This window comes from Cygnus olor, assembly GCF_009769625.2.
Source record: "Cygnus olor isolate bCygOlo1 chromosome 30 unlocalized genomic scaffold, bCygOlo1.pri.v2 SUPER_30A, whole genome shotgun sequence".
NCBI lineage: Eukaryota > Metazoa > Chordata > Aves > Anseriformes > Anatidae > Cygnus > Cygnus olor.
This window is the reverse complement of record NW_024429049.1, coordinates 21,065-41,058: the sequence shown is the minus strand read 5'-3', so window position 1 is coordinate 41,058 and position 19,994 is coordinate 21,065. Positions and strand designations below refer to the sequence as shown.

Genomic DNA, 19,994 nt, shown 5'->3' with positions numbered 1-19,994 from the left:
CCTTCCCCAGGCACCTGGGGGTCCTGGGTCACTGTCCCCGGCCACCTGGGGGTCCTTGGGGCCCTCATGGAACAGGACAGGTCACCATGTCCAACACCTGGGTCCCCACAGACCAGGACCAGGCCACCGCCCCATCCAGCTGGGCCCCCCCGGGCCCCCTCAACCTCCAGGCATGCCAGTGGGGCCCCCCAGGGACCCAAGGGTGCCAGTTCCTCCCCAGCCCAACATCCGGGCGCCTGCTCCCGCCATCCCCTGCGGCTCCCCGGGGCGCAGGCGCAGCACCCCGCTCCGATAGCTTCCGGCCCCCCGCGATCCCAAGGCCTCGGTCGGGCCCTGCCGCCGCTCTTCCCCCAGGCGGGGGGTCCCCGAGGCCACCGGACCCCCACCCACCACCACCACCACCACCACCACCCTGAGACGCGGGAGCTGAGGGGGAAGGAACGCATCCCCTCCCGGACGTGGTGGCAGTGGTAGGAAGACGAAGGTCGCTGCCTGCTCCTCCCCACGGCTGCGCCGCGGGGCCCCAGCGCCATCATCTCCTCCCCAGACGTGGGTGTTCTGGGGGGGGCAAGGACCCCCCACTGCTGTGGGCTCCTCTCCAGAATTGGTTCCACCAGGATCCCGTCGCCATCAGCTCCTCTCCAGAAGGGGTTGCACCCCAGAACCTCGTCTTTGCTGCTGCTCCTGCCCAAAAGGGGTCCCACCAGCACCTCATCTTCATCACCTCCTCCCCAGAATTGGTCCCACCAGGATCCCATCTCCGTCAGCTCCTCCCTAGAAGTGATCACACCTGGACCTCAACTGTAGTAGCTTCTCCCCAGAAGTGACCCCACCTGGATCTACCTCCATCAGTTCCTCCCCAGAATTGGTCCCACCAGGACCCACCTCCATCGCCTCCACCCCAGACGTGACCCCACCAGGACCCACCTCCATCTCGTCCATCCCAGACGTGGTCCCACCAGGACCCCCCCCACTGGCCCCCTCCAGCACCATGGAAGCATGGCGGCAGTGCGCCCGCTGGCTGGTGGCAGCACGGGTGCTCCCCGCGGGCCACCGGGCCAGCAGCCCCGGGGGACAAGTGTGGGACCTGGCGCAGGCCCTGCGGGATGGGGTGCTGCTCTGCCACCTCCTCAACGCACTCCTGCCCCGCGCCGTGCCCCCCCGGGACATCTGCCCCCGCCCTCAGATGTCACAGGTGGGACTGGGGGCAAGAAACCACCGGGAGGGGGGGGAAATAGGGAGCGGGGACAGAATTGCCCCAGGGAGAGGTGGTTGGGGGCTGATTGCACCAGGGTGGGGGTATTGGGGTGCTGGGGCCAATGGGGATGATGGGGACAGTGACAGCGATAGGGCTGGTGTGAACAGAAGTGATGGTGATGGTGGCGGGGGGGGGTGATGGTGACAATGAGGGTGATGTTGACAGTGGGGGTGATGGTGACAATGGGGTTGATGGGGACAATAGGGGTGATGGGGACAATAAGGATGATGGTGACAGTGGAGGCGACTATGACAATGGGGGTGGTGGTGACAATGGTGGTAATGGCGACAATAGGGGTGATGGTGACAATGGGGGTGACGATGACAGTGGAGGTGATGTGGACAACGGGGGTGATGTTGATGGTGACAGTGACCATCGGGGTGACAATGACCATGGCCACAACAATGAGGTTGCTGGCCATGGCGCCAATGAGGGTGACAGTGACAATGCTGGTGACCGCAACGACGATGGTGACGATGGCATGGCAGTGACAAAATGCTGCCGAAAATGTTCTGGGGGGCGATGGCGAGGATGGGGGTGACCATGACGGTGACCGTGGGTGTGGCGGTGACAATGGGGGTGACGGTGATGTGTGACCCCGCAGTTCCTGTGCCTGAGGAACATCCGCACCTTCCTGACCGCCTGCGCTGACAAGTTTGGGCTCCCCAAGCATCGCCTCTTCGGCGCCTTCGACCTCTTCGACGTCCAGGATTTTGGCAAGGTGGGGGCATTGGGGACACGCCTGGGGACCCCCAGGTGCCCGGCCGTCTTCCCCCCCCCTCGGGACCTGGCCAGCACCACCTCCCTGGTGACCCATCCTTGTCCCCAGGTGATCGACACCCTCTCCACACTGTCCTGGACCCCCATCGCCCAGAGCAAAGGCTTCACGTGAGTGCAGGGGACCCCCCGCCCAGGATCCCCAACCCTGGGGGGGGCAGTCCCCATGGGACCCACGTTGTGTGTCCCCCCCCCCCCCAGACCCTTCCCCACCGAGGACTGCATTGGGGACGATGACATCTACAGCGGCCTCTCAGACCTCATTGAGTGAGTGGGGCAGGTTGGGGGGGGATTGGGGGACCTTTGGGGGTCATTAGGGGGGGTATCGGGGGTCATTAGGGGGGTATTAAGGGAGGGTGGGGAATGTTAAGGGGTCTTAGGGGCTTTTAGGGGCTCCAGGGGGGTATTAAGGGGGGCTGGGAGGTCCTGGGGACTTTGGGGTGTATTCAAGGTGCGTTTGGGGGGGTATTGGCATGTCCTTGGGGGCTCAGGGCGTGCTTTGGGGTCCTTCGGGAATTATTAGGACAATTTAGGGGTTGTTTGGGGGCCTCCAGAGTATCTGGGGGTTCTTGATTGAGACCCAGAGATTCCTGGGGTACCTTGGGGGGTACCTTGGGGGGTACCTTGGGGGTTCCAGGGTACTTGGATAGGGACTGGGGGTACTCTCGGGGTAACCTGTGCGTACCCAGAGGTATTTGGGGTGGTTTCCAGGGTTATGTGGGTGGGGGGTCCTGGCAGATATTTGGAGGTATTTGGGGCATGGGAGGTACCGGGCTGTCCCCACGCAGCGACACGGCGGAGGAGGACGACGACCTCTACGACTGTGTGGAGGCTGAAAAGGACGACGGCGACGAGATCTACGAGGACCTGATGCGGGTGGAGGCCCCCCCGGCCACCGTGAGTGTCCCCCCCCGGGTGCCTGGGACCCCCCCCCCCCGGCTTGCTGCCAGGTGTCTGGGTGTCATTGTGCCCCCCCGCCCCGCATCCCGCTGTCCCCTGCAGAAGGTGGAGGTGGACCGGAGGCTGTGCTGCCTCCAGGAGCTGCGGCAGACGGAGGAGAGGTACACGGAGACCCTGGAGTCCATCTGCCAGGTGGGAGGGGGACATGGGGGGGCGTGGGGGATGGGGGGGGGCATGGGCGGAGTGGGGGGGTGTGGGGGACATGGGGGGGCATGGGGGTATGGGGGCATATGGGAGGACGCAGGGAGTATGGAGGACATGGGGGGGCATGGGGGAATATGGGGACATGGGGACATAAAAGGATGGGGGAATATGGGGACATGGGGGGGGACATGGGAACATTTGGGGGGACATGGGGGAATATGGGGATGGGGGTGGAAATTGGGGGGACATGGGGACATTTTGGGAGGGACACGGGGACATTTGGGGGGGACACAGGGGAACGGGGGGGTATGGACCACTTGGGGACACAAGGGGACATGGCGGGACACATGGGGGACATGGATGGAGACGGTTACACAGGGGATGGGACACGGGGACGGGGACAAGGGGGCGCTAGGACAGGTTTCCCCAGTGCTCCCAGTAAGCCCAGTGCCCACAGCACTTCCTGCGGCCACTGCGGCACTTCCTGCAGCCCCAAGACCTCGAGAGCATCTTCATCAACATCGAGGTGACCCCAGTAACCCTTCCCAGTCCTCCCAGTGACCCTCCAGTGCTCCCAGAAATTGCAGTCACCCTCAGTAGCCCTTCCCAGTCTTCTCAGTCACCCCTCCCCACGCTCCAAGTAACTGCATTAACCCCCATTTCCCACTCCCAGTACTCTCAGTAACCCCACCCAGTGCTCCCATTAGGTACAGTAACTCCCAGTAGCCCCTCCCAGTACTCTCAGTAACCCCACCCAGTGCTCCCATTAGGTGCAGTAACCCCCAGCAGCCCCTCCCAGTGCTCCCAGTAGACCTCCCAGTGCTCCTATTAGGTGCAGCAACTACCAGTTACCCCTCCCAGTGCTCCCAGTAACAGCCCAGTTCTCCCAATTACCCATTCTAGTACTCCCAGTTACCCCTCCCAGTGCTCCCAGTAACTCCCCCTCCCCCCAGTAACCACAGTAGGGGGGTCCCAAAGGGGGGGGGGGGTTGTCCCCATTTTGGCACTGACCCCCCCATCTGCGCAGGAGCTGCTGCAGCTGCACCGGCTCTTCCTGGGGGAGCTGCGGGGGGCAGTGGGGGGGCCCGGAGGGGGCCGTGGGCTGCCCCCCCTCTTCCTCGCCTACAAGGAGAGGTGAGGGGCTGGGGGGTGGAGGCTCCTGGGGGTTTTGGGGTGTCTGAGAGGGTCCTGGGGGAGTAATGGGGGGGTTCTGAGGGCATTGGGGGGCCCGGGGGGGGTGTCCTGGGGGTCAATGGGGGGTCCTGAGAGCATTGGGGGGGTCCTAGGGGAGGGTCCTGGGGGGGCAATGGGGGGCCTGGGGTGCATTGGTGGGTCCTGGGGGGTAATGGGGGGGGTTCTGAGGGCATTGGGGTGTCTGGGGGGAGGTTCTGGGGGAAAATGGGGGGTCTGGGGAGCATTGTGGGGGTCCTGGGGGCATTGGGGGGTCCTTGGGGAATAGGGAGCCCACCTTGGGTCCAATCCCATTCACTTTGGGTTCATTCCCGCCTGTTTTGGGTCTGACTTCAGGTCCAGCATCAGGCCCATTTTGGGTCTAATTCCACCCATTTAGGGTCCAATTTCAGGTCCATTTTGGGCCCAGTTCTGCCCATTTGGGGTCTGATTTTGAGCCCGATTTTGGCTCCATCATGGTTCCACTTTGGGTCCAATCTCCCCCATTTTGGGTCCAACTCCATCCATTTCATTTCTGACTCAGGGTCAGGTGTCGGCCGGGTTCTGGCTACATTTTGGGTGGGTTTTGGGGTGAATTTGGCCACTTTTGGGCCTGGCAGGTTCCTGCTCTATGGCCGCTACTGCAGCCAGGTGGAGGCGGCCGCCCGGCGCCTGGACCAGCTGGCAGCTGGCACCGACCTCCGCATGAAGCTGCAGGTGGGTGCGAATGCCCCCCCCCGAACCCCCCACTCCTCACTCCCGACCCCTCCCAGGACCCCCCTGACCCCCCCCACCCCACCCTAGAACCCCCTCTATCTCCATACAGCCCTGCGTCCCCCCCATGGCACCAGGATCCCCTCCTCTTGGGACCCCCCCCAATCCCTCAAGACCCCTGTGACCCCCCGCCCTCCAGTCCCCTCTGAGCCCCCCTCCCATCCCTCTGAGCCCCCCCATCTCCCCCCATCACCCCTTGGACTCCCCCAGGCCCCCTGTGACCCCCGTGTCCCTCCATCCCTTGTGACCTCCCAATAAACCCATGTGACACCCCCCCCCAGCCCCTCTTGACCCCTTCCCCCCCCCACTACCCCCCCCATGAACCCCTGACACACCATAACGCCCCCTCCCAGTTCCCCAGGACCCCCACGACCCCCTTTGAGCCCCCCCAACCCCTAACTCCCCCCCCTTGACCCCCCAGACCTCCCTATGTTCCCCCATCAACCCTGTGACCCCCCCCCCATGACCCCCTGGCCACCCCATGGCCACCCCCAGACCCTCTGTGACCCCTCACGACCCTGTGACACCCCCGTGCCCCCCCCAGGAGTGCTCCCAGCGAGCCAACAACGGGCGCTTCTCCCTGCGGGACCTGCTGATGGTGCCGATGCAGCGGGTGCTCAAGTACCACCTCCTGCTGCAGGTCTGCTCGTCAGGGACACCCCCGGGGCCCCAAGGGACACCTGGGTGCTTCGGGGGACACCTGGGTCTCTTGGGGATGGAAGGGTCCCTTGGGGTGGGGGACACCTGGGGACCCAACGGACACCCAGGTCCTCCAGGGGACACCTGGGTCCCTTGGGGATCGAAGGGTCCCTTGGGGTGGGGGACGCCTGGGTCCCCTGGGGGCACAGCCGAGTCCCTTGGGGTGGGGGGGTCCCCCTTGACCCAGCCCTGTTCCCCCCCACCCCGTCCCTTTAGGAGCTGGTGAAGCTGACGCCGGAGCCGGCCGAGAGGGAGAGGCTGCGGGCAGCCCTGGATGCCATGAGGGTGGGGGCCGGGGGCCACTGCAGGGGTCCTGGGAGGGTGAAGGGGGGGGTATTGAGGGGTCCTGGGGGGTCTGGGGGGGGGTCCTAGGGGGTCTGGGCAATCCTGGGAGGTCCTGGGGAGGGGTCTCAAGGGGGTTCTGGGGGCTCTTGGAGAGGTTCTGGGGGGTCTTGGGGTGTGCGGGGCTCCAGGGGGAATATTGGGGATCTTGGAGGGGGGTCTTGGAGGTCCCTGGGGGGTCCAGGGGTGTCTGACTGGTGCCCCCCAGGACCTGGCGCAGTGCGTGAACGAGGTCAAACGGGACAACGAGACCCTGAAGCAGCTCACCAGCGTCCAGCTCTGCCTCCACAACATGGTGGGGACCCCCCCTGGCCCCCCTGACCACCCTCCCAGCACCCCCTGACACCTCTATGGCACCCCCAAATTCCCCTGGCACCCCTCCCTTGTACCCCAGACCCTCCTGGTCCCTCTGCGTGTTCAGCTTTGCCTCCACGATGTGGTGGGTCCTCCCCCTGGGACCCCAGACCCTTCTGGCACCCCTGGGCCCCCCCCGTGCCCCCAGTGATGTCCCCTCTGGTGTCCCCCCCAGTCGCAGTCCCTGGCACAGTTCGGGCGCCCCAAGATCGACGGGGAGCTGAAGGTGTCCAGCACTGAGCGGCGCTCCAAGGTGGACAGGTAGGACGGGGCATGGGGACACCGATAGGAGCATCGTGGGGACACCACAAAAACATGGGGACACCATGGGGACACCAACAGGGATGTCACGGGGACACCACAGGGACATGGGGACACCCGTGGGGACACCAACAGGGATGTCATGGGGACACCACAGGGGCCTGGGGACACCACCAGGACACCTTGGGGACACCCATGAGGATATGGGGACTCTGTGAGGTCACTGCAGGGACACCACTAGGACATCACAGGAACATCATGGGGACATCAGGACAGCACAGAGACACAATGGGAACATCAGAAAACAGGGACACTAACGGGGACACCCTGGGGTCACCCTTGTCCCCAGAGCAGGGGACAGAACAGGAGCTACTGCGCAGCAGGGTGAGGACATCCTGGGGCATGAGGGGCCCTGGGGGACCCGGTGCCACCCCTGTCCCCATCCCCAGGTACGGCTTCCTCCTGGACAAGGCCCTGATCATCTGCAAGCGCCGGGGGGACTCCTACGAGGCCAAAGAAGTTGTGGACCTGCAGAGCCACCAACTGCGGGACGGTGGCCTTGGCCCCCGTGACGGCAAGAAGGTACCATGAGACCCAGGTGTCCCAAACCTGGGTGTCTAGTCCTTGGTGGCCACAGATGTCTTCTTGCCAAGGTGTCTGGGTCCGGTGAACCCCAAAATCTGGGACCCTACAGGACCCGAGTGTCCATGTCTGGGAGACACAAGAGTTCACGTCCTTGGTGGGCCCAAGTCCCCAAGGAACCTCGGTGTCCTCCCAGAGAACCCAAGTGCCCAGGGCCTTGGTGGCCCCAAGTGCCCCGGTCTGGTGGCCCCAGGCACCTGGGGGGCAGTGAAGCCAGGCACCGATGGCCTCCACCCATGCCCACAGTGGACCCACACCTTCCTGCTCATCGACACAGCTGGGCTGCAGGGCTACGAGCTCTTCTTCAAGACACGTGAGCTGAAGAAGAAGTGGCTGGAGCAGTTCGAAATGGCCCTGTAGGTGCCCCCACACCTTGGGACGGGGGAACCTGCACCACCAGGGGGGTCGGGTGGCCTCGAGGGGCACGGATTTGCCCCACTAGACCCACATCCCCCCCATCTCTTGCCAGCTCCAACATCTTCCCTGAGCACGCGCTGGCTGATGGGCACGACTTCCAGATGTTCTCCTTCGAGGACACCACATCCTGCAAGGCCTGCCAGATGTTGCTGAGGTGGGAGACCAGAATCGTGTCCCCAGATCCCTCCATGGACAGGCTGGTGTGGGAAACGGTGGGGGTGAGGGGCTCTGAGGAAAGGGAAGGCCCTGGGGGAGGCGGTTGGAGGTGGGGTGAGGTCTTCATGGTTCAAGGCCAAGGTGGGTCATGGACTAGGTCAAGGCCCAGGTGGGTCAAGACCAGGGTGAGTCAAGGCCTGGGTGGGTCAAGTCCTGGGTGGGCCAAGGCCAAGGTCAAGCCTTGGGTGGTTCAAGCCTGGTTGAGCCGAGGCTACGGGGGGTGAAGACCACGGTGGGTTGCTTCTGGTTGGGTCAATGCCAACGTTGGCCAAGGACCTGGTGGGTCAAGGATTGGCTGCCTCCAAGGCCAAGGTGGGTCCAGGACTGGGCCAAGCCCGGGTGGGTGAGGTTGGTGGGCCAAGGGGTGTCCCCATGAGCTGACTGTGTCCCTGTGTCCCCCCGTGTCTGGTGGCCCCCCAGGGGCACGTTCTACCAGGGGTACCGCTGCAGCCGGTGCCGGGCCCCCGCGCACAAGGAGTGTCTGGGGCGGCTGGGGACCTGCGGCAGGGGCGGCGCTGGTGAGAGGCATTATGGGATAGTGGGGGATTCATGGGACAGGGGACTGGGGCATTATGGGATGGGGGATGGGATGGAATGGGGGAGCGGGGCATTATGGGATGGGGAATGGGATGTTATAGGACAGGGGAGCGGGATGTTATGGGACGGGGGATGCAGGATGCTGTGGGGTGAGGGAGCCAGACATCACGGGATGGGGAGGGGGGCACTGTGGGATACAACATGGTCAAGGTGGAGCAGGACATTGTGGGATAAACGGACGACCTGGGGTGGAGGAGGGCTTTATGGGAGCCCAGGTGGAGCTAGGCATTGTGGAGTACCCTAATGAGGACCACCACCCCCAGGAACCTAATTAGCACCAAGCATTAATCAGGGCAGGAGTTAACTACCCCCCCACTAACGAGCAATTTCTTTTCTCTGTCCCAGATTCAAGCTCTGGCACTAGGAAGGTAGCAGTGAAATGGGGGAAAACGGGCTGAAATGCCCCAGATTTGGGAGTGGGGAGGTCCTGGTGGTGCCGTCACCCTCTGGAACTCATCAGGGTCTCACTGGTCCCCAGAACAAGTCACAGCGGCCGGGCCCTGAGAAGAAACGGGGAGACTTGGGTGAGTCCAACCTTGGGGGTGTCTTGGACATCTGGATCTTCGTGTTTGGGGGTCGAGGGGGTGTCCATTCCCCCCCCCCCCCCACGTCATCGTGTGCCATCCTTACCCCAGGGCTGCCCAAGGTGGAGGCGAACCAGCACTATGGTGGGGTGCCCCCACCACCGGGGTCCATGGGTCCTGCCCTGCGGCTCAGCCCTGGGGACATCGTGGAGGTCACTGTGGCCGAGGCGGAGCAGCTCTGGTGGCAGGTGGGGAGCCTCTGGGGACAGGGCCACCATGGTGGGGACAGACCCCAATGGTCACAGTGGGGATGGACCTCCGCTATGGGGACAGATCCCCCATGGCCACGGTGAAGATGGACCCCAATGGCCATGGCAGGAAGGACCCCAAAGGTGGGGACAGACCCCACCGTGGCCATAGTGGGGAGGGACCTTCAGGAGGGGCTGGGGCAGCCCCCCAAATCCATGCTGGACCCACGTGGTGAAGTCAGAGCCTCCTGCATCCACCGTGGGCCAGACTAGATCCCAATGATGAGCTGGGGAGCTGTGTTTGGACTGGAAGCTTATGGGGTTGGGCACGACCCCACACCACTAGGATAGCCCCCCCCACCATGGCTCTGGACACCCACAGCTGTGCTGAACCCCCCACCATGGGGTTGGACCTTCATGGCCATGGTGGACCTCTGCGATGGAGATAACCCAGGCTCCCGCAGCCATCCCAGACCCCGACAACGGGGACAGACCCTGTTATGGGGCCAGGGGACCCCCATGGCCCCCACCCCAGCACCATGGTCCTTTGTCCCCAGGGCAGGAACGTGGTCAACGGTGACGTGGGCTGGTTCCCCTGTGCCGCTGTCAGACCCTTCATCTGCGTGAGTACAGGGACCCCAAAGCCCCCTGAGATACCCCAAAATGGCTCCAAGGAGCCCCAGGGGTTGGGCACTGTGAGGATATCCCCAAAATTTTGGGGGTGTCTTGGTATTTGGAGGGGGAGGGAGATATGGGATATGGGGGGGGGGTCTTGGGGGAGTCACCCTCTGTCCCCCTCTTTGACCCCCATCTCTGCCTCTTTCCCACAGACGCCGCTGCCGGATCTCTCAGTCTACCTCTGGTCGGTGTCGGGGTCCCCTAAATCCTCCTCTGGAGGCCCCACAAATCCCCCAGACCACCCCAAATCCTCCCCTGGGACCTCCATAGGCCCCAGACCCTCCCACCCCAAATCCTCACCAAGGAACACCCCACAGCCCCTGGCACCCCATGAATCTTCCCCAGGGGCACCCCATCCTTCCTGGGGTCACTCTATAGCTTCTACCCCCCCCGCCAGATCCCTTCTTGGGGTTCTTCATCCCTCCTGGAGCCACCCCCCTGGGTCATCCTGTCTCCCCCCAAACCCCCCGTTGATGCCTCCATCCTTCATGAGAGCCCCTAAATCCTTCCTCAGGGTTGTCCCATAGCCCCCAGATCACCCCAGGAAGGTGGGGGGGGTGCTGGTTTGGGGGCTCAGGACCCCCATCCTGTCCCACCCCAGGTATGCGGGCCCCATGGAGCGGGGGGAAGCCGAGCAGATCCTGACACCCCGCTCGGATGGCGCCTTCCTGGTGCGGCAGCGGGTGAAGGACGCCGGTGAATTTGCCATCAGCATCAAGTAGGGGCTGGGGACACCCACGGGGACCACCCCTGGGGTTGGGGGGAAGACAGGGGGATCACCAGCTCAGCCTCCCCATGTCCCTACATCCAGGTACCGCACGGAGGTGAAGCACATCAAGGTGATGACGGCAGAGGGGCTCTACCGCCTCACAGAGAAGAAGGCCTTCAAGGGGCTGGTGGTGGGTGTTGGAGCCCCCCGCACCCCAACCCCGGTGCCTGGGGGACCCCAGTTGGGGCTGGGGGCTTGTGGTGACCCCTTGACTGTGTCGTCTGCAGGAACTGGTGGAGTTCTACCAGCGCAATTCACTCAAAGATTGCTTCAAGGCGCTCGACACGGCCCTGCTGGTGCCCTTCAAGGAACCCGAGAGCCGGGCTGGCCCCTGGCCACCCGGTAGGACCTGGGGTGTGGGTTGGGGCGGAGGTGGTGGCAGTGGGATGGAGGTGGTGGGCTCGTGGTGGTGGGATGGACATGGTGAGGTCCCCCATGGTGGTGGGACGGACGTGGTGGTTGTGGGATGGACGTGGGAGGGTGGAGGTTGTGGTGGGATGGACGTGGTGGCTTCTTTCCCGTACCAACGTCCTCAGGTCAATGGGGAGGAATGGCCAAAGAGGGACAAGTTATTGGGTCTTGGTGGGGGGCTATGGGTGAGGTCACAGGGGCAGGGTGAAGGGGGCAGTTGTGTCACGGGGACAGTTGTGTCATGAGGACACCTCAAGGGTGATGGCCAAGGGTTAGCTTGAGAGAACGGCCATGGGACAGCCAAGGGGGGACAAATGACCAGGAGAGCCAGGTGGTGGCGGGGACTCGGCCAGTGGGTGGCCGGGGGGTTCTCACCGTTGTCCCCGTCCCCTCCAGGGGCCGTGCGCAGCTTCGGCTCGGCCAAGGCCCGCTACGACTTCTGCGCCCGGGACCGGACGGAGCTGACGTTGCACGAGGGCGATGTAATCCGTGTCCTCAGCAAGAAAGGCCACCCGGGCTGGTGGAAAGGCGAGATCTATGGGCGGGTACGGCCCCTTCCACCCCCCGGGACCCCCTCCGGGACCCCCTCAGGGACCCCTCCGAGGTCCTCACCCCCCTCCTTGTGTCCTTCCTCCCCCAGGTCGGCTGGTTCCCCGCAAACTACGTGGAGGAGGATTACTCGGAGTACTGCTGACCGCAGGATCCCCCAGTCCTGTCCCCAACCTCATGTCCCCCACCCCGGTCCCCTGTGTCCTGTTGTGTCCCCTCCCGTCCCCTCCCCCCCCGGAGGTCACTGCATCCCCCCCTGCCCCCCCCCCCCCCCCCCCAATTAATTTATGCCTCCTCCTGCCCAGGAGGGGCAATAAACGAGGATGACGATGAGGATGTGGTTGTGGGGTCACGAGGATGTGCTTATGGGGTCGCTGTCACTAGGGAGGGACCCAGGCATCTCGGTAGGGTACAAGGATGTGGTTATGGGGTCACGAGGATGTGCTTATGGGGTCGCTGTCACTAGGGAGGGACCCAGGCATCTCGGTAGGGTACAAGGATGTGGTTATGGGGTCACGAGGATGTGCTTATGGGGTCGCTGTCACTAGGGAGGGACCCAGGCATCCGGGTAGGGGACAAGGATGTGGTTATGGGGTCAGGAGGATGTGGTTATGGAGACACTGTCATTAGGAAGAGACTCGGGCATCCAGACAAGGACAAGGTTATGGGGTCACTGTCACTGGGAGGGGACCCGAGTGTCCCAGCAGGGACGAGGCCACCAGGACCCCAAGTGTCCAGGGGGGGGAGCCTCGTCACTGCCCTGAGGTGCCACGAGTGGCCTCGGGCCTCAGCCCACAGCAAGGCGGGGGAATGGAAGGGGGTGGGAAGCGGTTTTGGGGCCGAACGGTGGTTTTGGGGCCGTCCGGTGCTGCTTCCGCTCTGCCACCGGTGCCGTGGTGCCACTGCGTCCCCGTCACTTGTCATGGGGTACCCCCACCTCGCCGCCTGCCTCTGGGGTGAGTCATGCCCACCCCCCAACCCGGGTGTGGATTTGGGTTGAAACGGAGGGGAATAGGAAAAGGGGAAACTGAGGCAGGGGCAGAAGCAGGTCAGGGCTGTAGCAGGGAACGGCCCAAATTGAAATTGCTGCAAAATAGGTATTTTTGAATCCTGTGAGGAGGCTGGGGGGGTGTCGGATACCAAATGGAGGGGTTTGCCCCCAAAACGGTGGCTTTGAACCTGGGAACAGATGTGGTTGAACCCTAAAATGGGGTTTTAAGCCCTGAAAAAGGGAGCGGTGAGCTCTGATGCTCTGATGACCTTTAAAAAGTAAGGTTTTTAGCCCCCAAAAGTAAGGTTTTTAGCCCCAGTGGGTGGGTTGGAGCTCCGATGGGGAGCAATGAGCCCCAGAAGGAGGTTTCCATCCCCCAAAAGAAAGGTTTGAGACCCAAAAGGGGATTTTGAGACCTGATTGGGGGAGGGCGGGGGGGCAAAAAAGGTGTTCTTAACCCCAAAGGTAAGGGCTGAGTTGGGATGGGGAAGAATGAGGCTCACAAGGGGGTTTTGAGCCATGATGGGGGGACATTTGGGCCCAGAGAGGGGGTGTTTGGCCTCAAAAGTAGGGTTCGACACCCCCAAAAGAAGGGTTTGAGACCCAAAAGAGGGGGGTTGAGATGGGCGGGGGAGAATGTGAGCCCAGAAAAGGGGATGTTTAGCCCCAAAATGGTAGGGCAGAGCTCATACGGGAAGGATTGAGCCCCAAAAGGGGAGTGTTCAGCCCCAAAAAGGAGGTTTTGAGTCACGAAAGGAGGCGCTGAGCCCCAAAAAGGAGATTTGGGTTTGTGATAGGAAGTGTTGAGCCCCAAAAAGGGTGTTTTGAGCCCCAAAAAGGAGGTTTTGAGTCATGATAGGACATCTTTGAGCTCCAAAAGGGAGGTTTTCATTTTTGAGGGGGGGGGATGAGTCCCAAAATGCAGGGTTTGAGCCCTGATGAGGCGTTTGGACTCCCTAAATGTGGGGGGGTTGAGACACAAAAAGAAGGGTTTGAAATCCCAAAAGGGGGGTTGAGACTTGAGGGGGTATTTAGCCCCCAGAAGGGGGTTATTTAGCTCCCCCAAAAAAAGGGGAGGGGGGGGGGGCAAAAAGAAAGGTTTGAGCCTCAAAAGGGAATTTTGAGCTCTGGTGGAGGGGGGCTGAGCCCCAAAAGTGGGGAGGGGGGCGCGCTTAGAAAAGGGGAATGTGGAGCTACCCGAAGGGGATTTTGAGCCCCCCAGATGAGTTGAGAGCCCTATGGGGGTGTCACAGAGCACTGACACCCCCCCAATTTCCCCCCCTTCCAGCACTGTGCTGCCTCCTGAGCCTCCTCCATGCCGCTGCCGGCGCAGCATCCGCCTGTGAGTTACAGGGAGGGATGGGTGGGCTCAGACCCGGGTCCTCTCCCCATCCTTTTGGGGGGGGGGGGCTTGGGACCCACCCTCATTCCCCCTCCCCCCGATGTCCCCTGCAGTGCAGTGTGACACCCAGTCCTGCTCCGCCAGCAGCTGCTGCCTGGGGCTCCCTACGAGTAGTAGGCAGCAGCGGGGGGGGCACTGGGTCTGCGGGTGCCCCCACAGCATGGTCCGCACCATCCAAAACTCCTCCGTCGTCGTCTGCCAAGGTAACAGGGCAAACGCTTTCACCATTCCCCCCCCTTTTTTATATTTCATTTCCCCTTTTTTCACCCTTTCCCCACCCCATAACCTCTTTTTTTTTTTTCCCCATTTGGGGGATTGCTGAGAGCAAACCCCCCCCCCCATATTGTGACCCCCTTCCTTTCCCCACCCCATAACCCTTTAACCTCTTTTTTTCCCACATTTTCCCCAAACCGTGATCCCCTTGCCCTACAGAGGCCTGCAACGTCACCACCCTGGGGATGATCAGGGAACTCTGCAAGGAGAAGAAGGTGGGGTTTGGGTGGAAAAAGAGAGGTTTGGGGCAAAAGAAGGGGGGCATGGATGAAGGGAGGGAGGGATGGAGAAAGGGAGGGATGGATGGATGGACAGACAGATGGAGGATTCTGGGGTTTCAGGGTGGGTGGTGAGGCAGGGAAGGACAGACAGATGTCCATGGGGTGCAGGTCAATGTCACTGTCCCCCCCCAGAGCTCCCCGTTGTGCTCCCAGCTGTTGGACACCACCAAGAACCTGAAGGAAACCTGTGACAACACCACAAAGGAAGGGCTGCAGGTGACACGAGGGACAGCAGGCCTGTCCCAGTGTTCCTCCTGTTCTGGTGTCTGTCCCCATGTCCCTCCTGTCCCAGTGTCTGTCCCCTACACATGTCCATCCCCAACAGGCATCCATCCCCACGTACATCCTCTACACATGTTCATCCCCTACATGCCTCCAGCCCCGCCTCCATCCCCCTACACACATCTATCCCCATGTCCGTCCTCCTCCGCACCTCCATCCCCTCCACTCACTCATCCCTGCGTGCCCCCCCCCCATGCCCCCCAGGCCATGCTGAGCCAGCTGCAGAACGTGGCGAGGAAGGAGCAGTGCAAACAGCACGGAGCCATCGCCGCCACGCTGCTGATGGAGAGCACGGAAGCCATCGTGCTGCAGGCACGCCACAGAGACATTCTGGAGCTGAACACCACCATCATGCGTACGCCCCCCCCTCCCCAGCACCCATGGGTGCCCCCGATGCTCCCCAAACCCCCGCAGCACCCCAAAAGCTTTTGGGGCGTTGCAATGCCCTGAGAGCCAACTTGGCGTTTCACTCGTACCCATTCCCTGGAGTCTGCAAGAGCACAGTGGTGCTCAGGGCAGGCAAAAGACCCCAAATGCCTTTTTTTTTTTTCCCCAAATCAGAGGCCAAGACAGAGGTGGTGAATAATACGTGCATAACTTCGGGGTGGGAACTGGAGCTGAACGTGGACGAGGAGAAGCTGAACATCAACTGCAGCATGTTGCCAAAAAGTATGGCCATTGCACGTGGGGGTGCAGGGGGAGACCAAGAAGCCTAAATTTGCTATTTGGGGGTGGTTTTGACCCATCTCTCTGGGCAGACACGGACGCGGTGGCCTTCATCGTCTACAACAGGTTGGAGGACTTGCTGAATAGCATCACGGAGCCATCCTCGGGGAAGCTCAACTCCAAGGTAGTCGGCGGCACCGTGGGGAAAGCCAACATCACCTTCCCTGCCACCTTCAATATCACCCTGCAGCACACAGAGGTGGGTGCTGGGGGGCCCCGGGGTGCTGCTGGGCAGGCACCGGGTGGGGATTTTCACAAGTATTGCACGGCAGGACCTGTTGCAGCAGGGGCGTTGCAATGGTGCAAGTTTGGAGCGTGGCTTTGGTGCAGTTTGGGGTGAATTCAGGGTTGGTGCAGCCCCATCCTGGTGCAAATTCAGATCCAGCGTAAATTCAGGGTTGGTGCAAATCCCCAGCCCAGTGTGAATTTGGACTGTGTGCATCCCTGTCACAATGCAAACCTGGATCCAGCACAAATCCAGACTCGGTGCATCCCCATTCTGCTGCAAATCTGGACTCTGTGCAAATTTGGGTCAATGCATCCCCGTCCTGGTGCAAATTTTGGGTTGGTGCATGCTCCTCCTGGTGCAAATTCAGACTCAGAGCGTGCCCATCCCTATGCAAATCTGGATCCTCTGCCATTTTGGGTCTGTGCATCCCCACCCTGATGCAAATTTGTATTTCATGCAAACTCACTTCAGTAAACACCACCCTGGTGCGAACCCAGATCCAGCGCAAATTCAGGACCAGTGCATTCCTGCCCTGGTGCTAATTCGGATTTGGCGTGTCTCTTTCCTGGTGCAAATTTGCATGTGGTGCAAATCCTGATTTGGTGCGGCCCTGTCCCGGTGTAAATTCAGACTTGGTGCATCCCCATCCTGGTGCAAATTCGGACCTGGTTCATCCCAATCCTGGTTCGAATCTGGGGTCGGTACATCCCTGTCCCAGTGCCAATTAGGACCCCACGCAGACCTGGGGCTGGTGCATCCCGTCGTGGTACAAACCAGGATTCCATGCAGATTTGGGCTGGTGCATCCTCCTGGTGCAAACATCGCATTCGGTGCATCGCGGTGCGAATTCAGATTTGTGCATCCTCACCCCAGAGCAAATCTGGGCTCAGTGCATCTCCCAAATTCAGATCTCATGAAAATTCAGGGTTGGCGCCTCCCCAAGCCGAGGCTCGGTGCATCCCTATCCCCGTTGGCACCCAAAGGTGGGAAGGGGCGACACCAACCCTACGCGGGGCTGAAACCTCGAGCGGGGTCGTGCTCCGCAGACACTGAAGGAGGGCGAGAAGCTGCTCTGCGTGTCCTGGAAGCTGAACGGCTCCAAGGGGCAGTGGACTCCGGAGGGCTGCCAACGCGTAGGCGGGGACAACTCGAGCTCCATCTGTGCCTGCAACCACTTCTCCACCTTTGCCATGTTAATGAACGTAAACAACAAGGTGAGGCCCTGCATATTTCGTGTGTGCCCACACCATTTCACATTCTCTCCTTGCCCAACAGTTGAGCTTGGATGGGACAGGCGTGATGTCATGCGTGATGTCATTGTAGAGGCAAAATAACTATGTGCTGGACATGGTGACCTACGTGGGGCTGTCGGTGTCACTGCTCTGCCTCTTCCTCACCATTGTCACCTTCATCCTGTGCCGCTCGCTCTGGAGCGTCAGCATCTCCCTCCACCTGCAGCTCAGCATCTGCCTCTTCATCGCTGACTTCCTCCTCCTCGTGGCCGAGTGCCTCACCACCAAGGAGGTAATGGCTCCCTGGGGTCTCCTTGGGGTCTCCTTGAGCATCTCGGGGTCTCCTTGAGCATCTCGGGGCATTCAAGGGTTCCTTGAGCATTTTGGGGTCTCCCTGGGATCTCCTTGAGCATCTTGAGTTATGGTGTAAGAAAGGTTTGAAGAAGGTTTGGAGACCTGCGGTCCAACCCCATCTCAAAGCAGGTTCCACTAGTTGAGGTTCTTCTCGGTCCTTGGTCCCATTCTTGCTGTGGGTGGGTGAGAGCACCTGAATTAGGATAACCGAGGCTGAACAGGATGTTTGGAAGCTTCCAGATCACCCCTGAACTGAAAGCAGGTCCACCCAGTTGGGGTTCCTTGAGGCTGTTGGGTCCCTTCTTCCTCTGGGAGGGTGCAGCTGCTTGAATCACAGCTGAGCTTAGGATGGAGAAGACCTTTGGAAGTCTCTGGTCCACCCTGAACTCAAAGCCCTCGCGGTTCAAGGCCACGATGTGGCGTTTGGAACACCTCCGAGGGCTGGAGATGCCACCACCTCCCGTGGTGACACCAAAGGTCCTCCAAGAGCCAACCACAGCCTCGGTGTCCCCCCCACTCAGCTGGCGTGCAAGATCATAGCCGGCTTCCTCCACTACTTCTTCCTCGCCTCCTTCGCCTGGATGTTCCTGGAGGGTTTGCACCTCTTCCTCACCGTCAGGAACCTGCGCGTCCTCAACTACATCAACGCCAACCGCTTCAAGCGCAGATACATCTATCCCGTGGGCTACGGCCTACCAGCCATCGTGGTGGCCACCTCCGTCGCCATCCACCCCAAAGGCTACGGCACCAAGCAGCAGTGAGTCCCACCTAGGCTTGGGGTCAACCAAAGGGGTGGGATCGGCAGAGAATACCGTGTGTTTTGCTGGAATCTCCCCCAAAAAGGACGCCACGGCATCTGGGCGTGGGTGTTTTCAATGCCACCGAAACCGCCCCGGGGCGGTCGGGGTGTTTTTTCCCTTTTTCTGCCCATTTAGCTGCTGGCTGAACACAGAGGGAGGCTTCATTTGGAGTTTCGTCGGCCCCGTCTGCGTCATCATCCTGGTGGGTGTTTTGCTGCAGGAAAGGGGAAAAATTGAGGGGAAAGAGAAAAATTTAGACATCTTTAAGGACAGTGTTAAGCCAATGTCCAATGAACCAGGTGGACCTGGTGGAGGTGGTGGCACTGTGGTGTGTTAATGATGGGGTTTTGTATCATTGGCCCCTTTTCCAACCCAAATTCATGATCGTGCCCCTCCCCCACAGACCCTAAACTGAGCAACTTTTGAGATTTGCCTAAAAAGAGCAAGCTCACGCATGTATTTAAGGGTGACATTATGTCCCACAGGCTGCGTGTGCTTGGTGGAGGTCACACCATGTAGCATTGGTGCTTTTTTATTTTTTCCTTACAGTTGACCCTTTTCCACCCCAAATTTCCAGGCCTATCTTGAGAAATTTATATATATTTTTTTGCTTTCTGCACAGATTAATCTGACGTTTTTTCTCATCACCCTCTGGACGCTGCAGAAACGACTCTCCTCCCTCAATGCCGACGTCACGGCCATAAAAAACACCCGGTGGGTTTTTGCGCTGATGGAAAGCGTTGTTTGTTGTTTTTTTTTTTTGAATTTGGAGGAAGAGCATTTGGGATGGTTTTGGGGAGAAAAATGAGGAAAATGGGTGTCCCAGCAGGCTGATGATGTTCAAGGCGCTGGCACACGTCTGCATCCTGGGCTGCACGTGGGGTGTGGGCTTGCTGCAGGCACCGGAGAGGGTGGTGGTGGACTTCGTCTTCACCATCATCAACAGCCTCCAAGGAGCCTTCATCTTCCTCGTGCACTGCGTCCTCAACCGGCAGGTATGGGGGGGGGGAACAGGCGGTGATCTGGGGGGGACAGGGGACACTGAGGACACGGCCACGGGTGCTGTCCGCAGGTGATGGAGCACTACCGGCACTGGTTTCGGGTGCTGGGGCGGTCGCCGAAGCCCCAGGAGATGGCCACCACCGAGATGCAGATCACCTACGTCACGGTAAGGGTGTCCGGACCCGCTCGCACCCCCTTCCTCAGGGTGTTCGGGGGGCTGGCGAGAAACTAACGGGGTCCCCGCTCCCTTTCGGACCCGTTTCTGCCTCATTTCACCCCAACTCGGGCCCTTTCTCCCCCAGGAAGGGGAAAGATCACAGAGCCACAGCGCCGAGGGCTGCGCGTGGGAGAAGTGATGGTGGGGACGCACCGGACCAGCTCGTAACCAGCATTTTTCAGCACATCCGGCCCATTTTTACCAGATTCCTGATCATCTCACCCATTTCCAGTGTGTTTTTTTCCCTCTGAACAGTGTTTTTGGGAGTTTCCCCCCCAAATCCAATTTTCAGCACTTTCCCCAAGAAATTAGACCTTTTTAGCATCTTCTCCCCAATTCTCAGCACTTTCTCTCAAGAAACAAGCCATTTTTAGCATTTTTCTCCCCAATTTTCAAGATTCTCTCCCAAGAAAAA

At 60.9% G+C, this 19,994-nt stretch overlaps 2 protein-coding genes across 3 annotated transcripts; both read left to right on the top strand.

Annotated features, from left to right (window-relative positions):
- Window positions 1-264: 264 nt before the first annotated feature.
- VAV1 (vav guanine nucleotide exchange factor 1) lies at window positions 265-12,120 on the top strand. Of its 2 annotated transcripts, XM_040542961.1 has the most exons (27): window positions 265-1,195; window positions 1,863-1,979; window positions 2,088-2,146; window positions 2,237-2,302; window positions 2,824-2,932; window positions 3,038-3,127; window positions 3,597-3,665; window positions 4,167-4,273; window positions 4,930-5,026; window positions 5,628-5,723; window positions 5,999-6,067; window positions 6,333-6,419; window positions 6,654-6,739; window positions 7,189-7,321; window positions 7,628-7,737; window positions 7,851-7,952; window positions 8,435-8,532; window positions 8,957-8,979; window positions 9,090-9,135; window positions 9,247-9,383; window positions 9,941-10,006; window positions 10,214-10,245; window positions 10,663-10,779; window positions 10,873-10,960; window positions 11,058-11,172; window positions 11,638-11,786; window positions 11,882-12,120. In XM_040542961.1, exons 1-27 carry the CDS (start codon window positions 992-994, stop codon window positions 11,933-11,935), a joined length of 2,526 nt encoding a protein of 841 aa, XP_040398895.1. In that variant the 5' UTR covers window positions 265-991; the 3' UTR covers window positions 11,936-12,120. The 2 variants fall into 2 exon arrangements, with proteins under 2 accessions (XP_040398895.1, XP_040398896.1); XM_040542962.1 differs by lacking the exons at window positions 11,638-11,786; window positions 11,882-12,120 and adding an exon at window positions 11,317-11,601 and having other exon boundaries at window positions 306-1,195; window positions 11,058-11,233.
- A 36-nt stretch (window positions 12,121-12,156) lies between these two features.
- Window positions 12,157-19,988, top strand: LOC121062764 (adhesion G protein-coupled receptor E3-like). Its single transcript, XM_040542963.1, has 16 exons — window positions 12,157-12,746; window positions 14,070-14,123; window positions 14,237-14,386; window positions 14,616-14,671; window positions 14,870-14,953; window positions 15,224-15,374; window positions 15,581-15,688; window positions 15,778-15,944; window positions 17,021-17,188; window positions 17,298-17,498; window positions 18,082-18,317; window positions 18,496-18,562; window positions 18,983-19,074; window positions 19,190-19,355; window positions 19,433-19,528; window positions 19,665-19,988. The coding sequence occupies exons 1-16, from the start codon at window positions 12,290-12,292 to the stop codon at window positions 19,716-19,718; spliced, it is 2,307 nt and encodes a 768-aa protein (XP_040398897.1). The 5' UTR covers window positions 12,157-12,289; the 3' UTR covers window positions 19,719-19,988.
- Window positions 19,989-19,994: the final 6 nt, after the last annotated feature.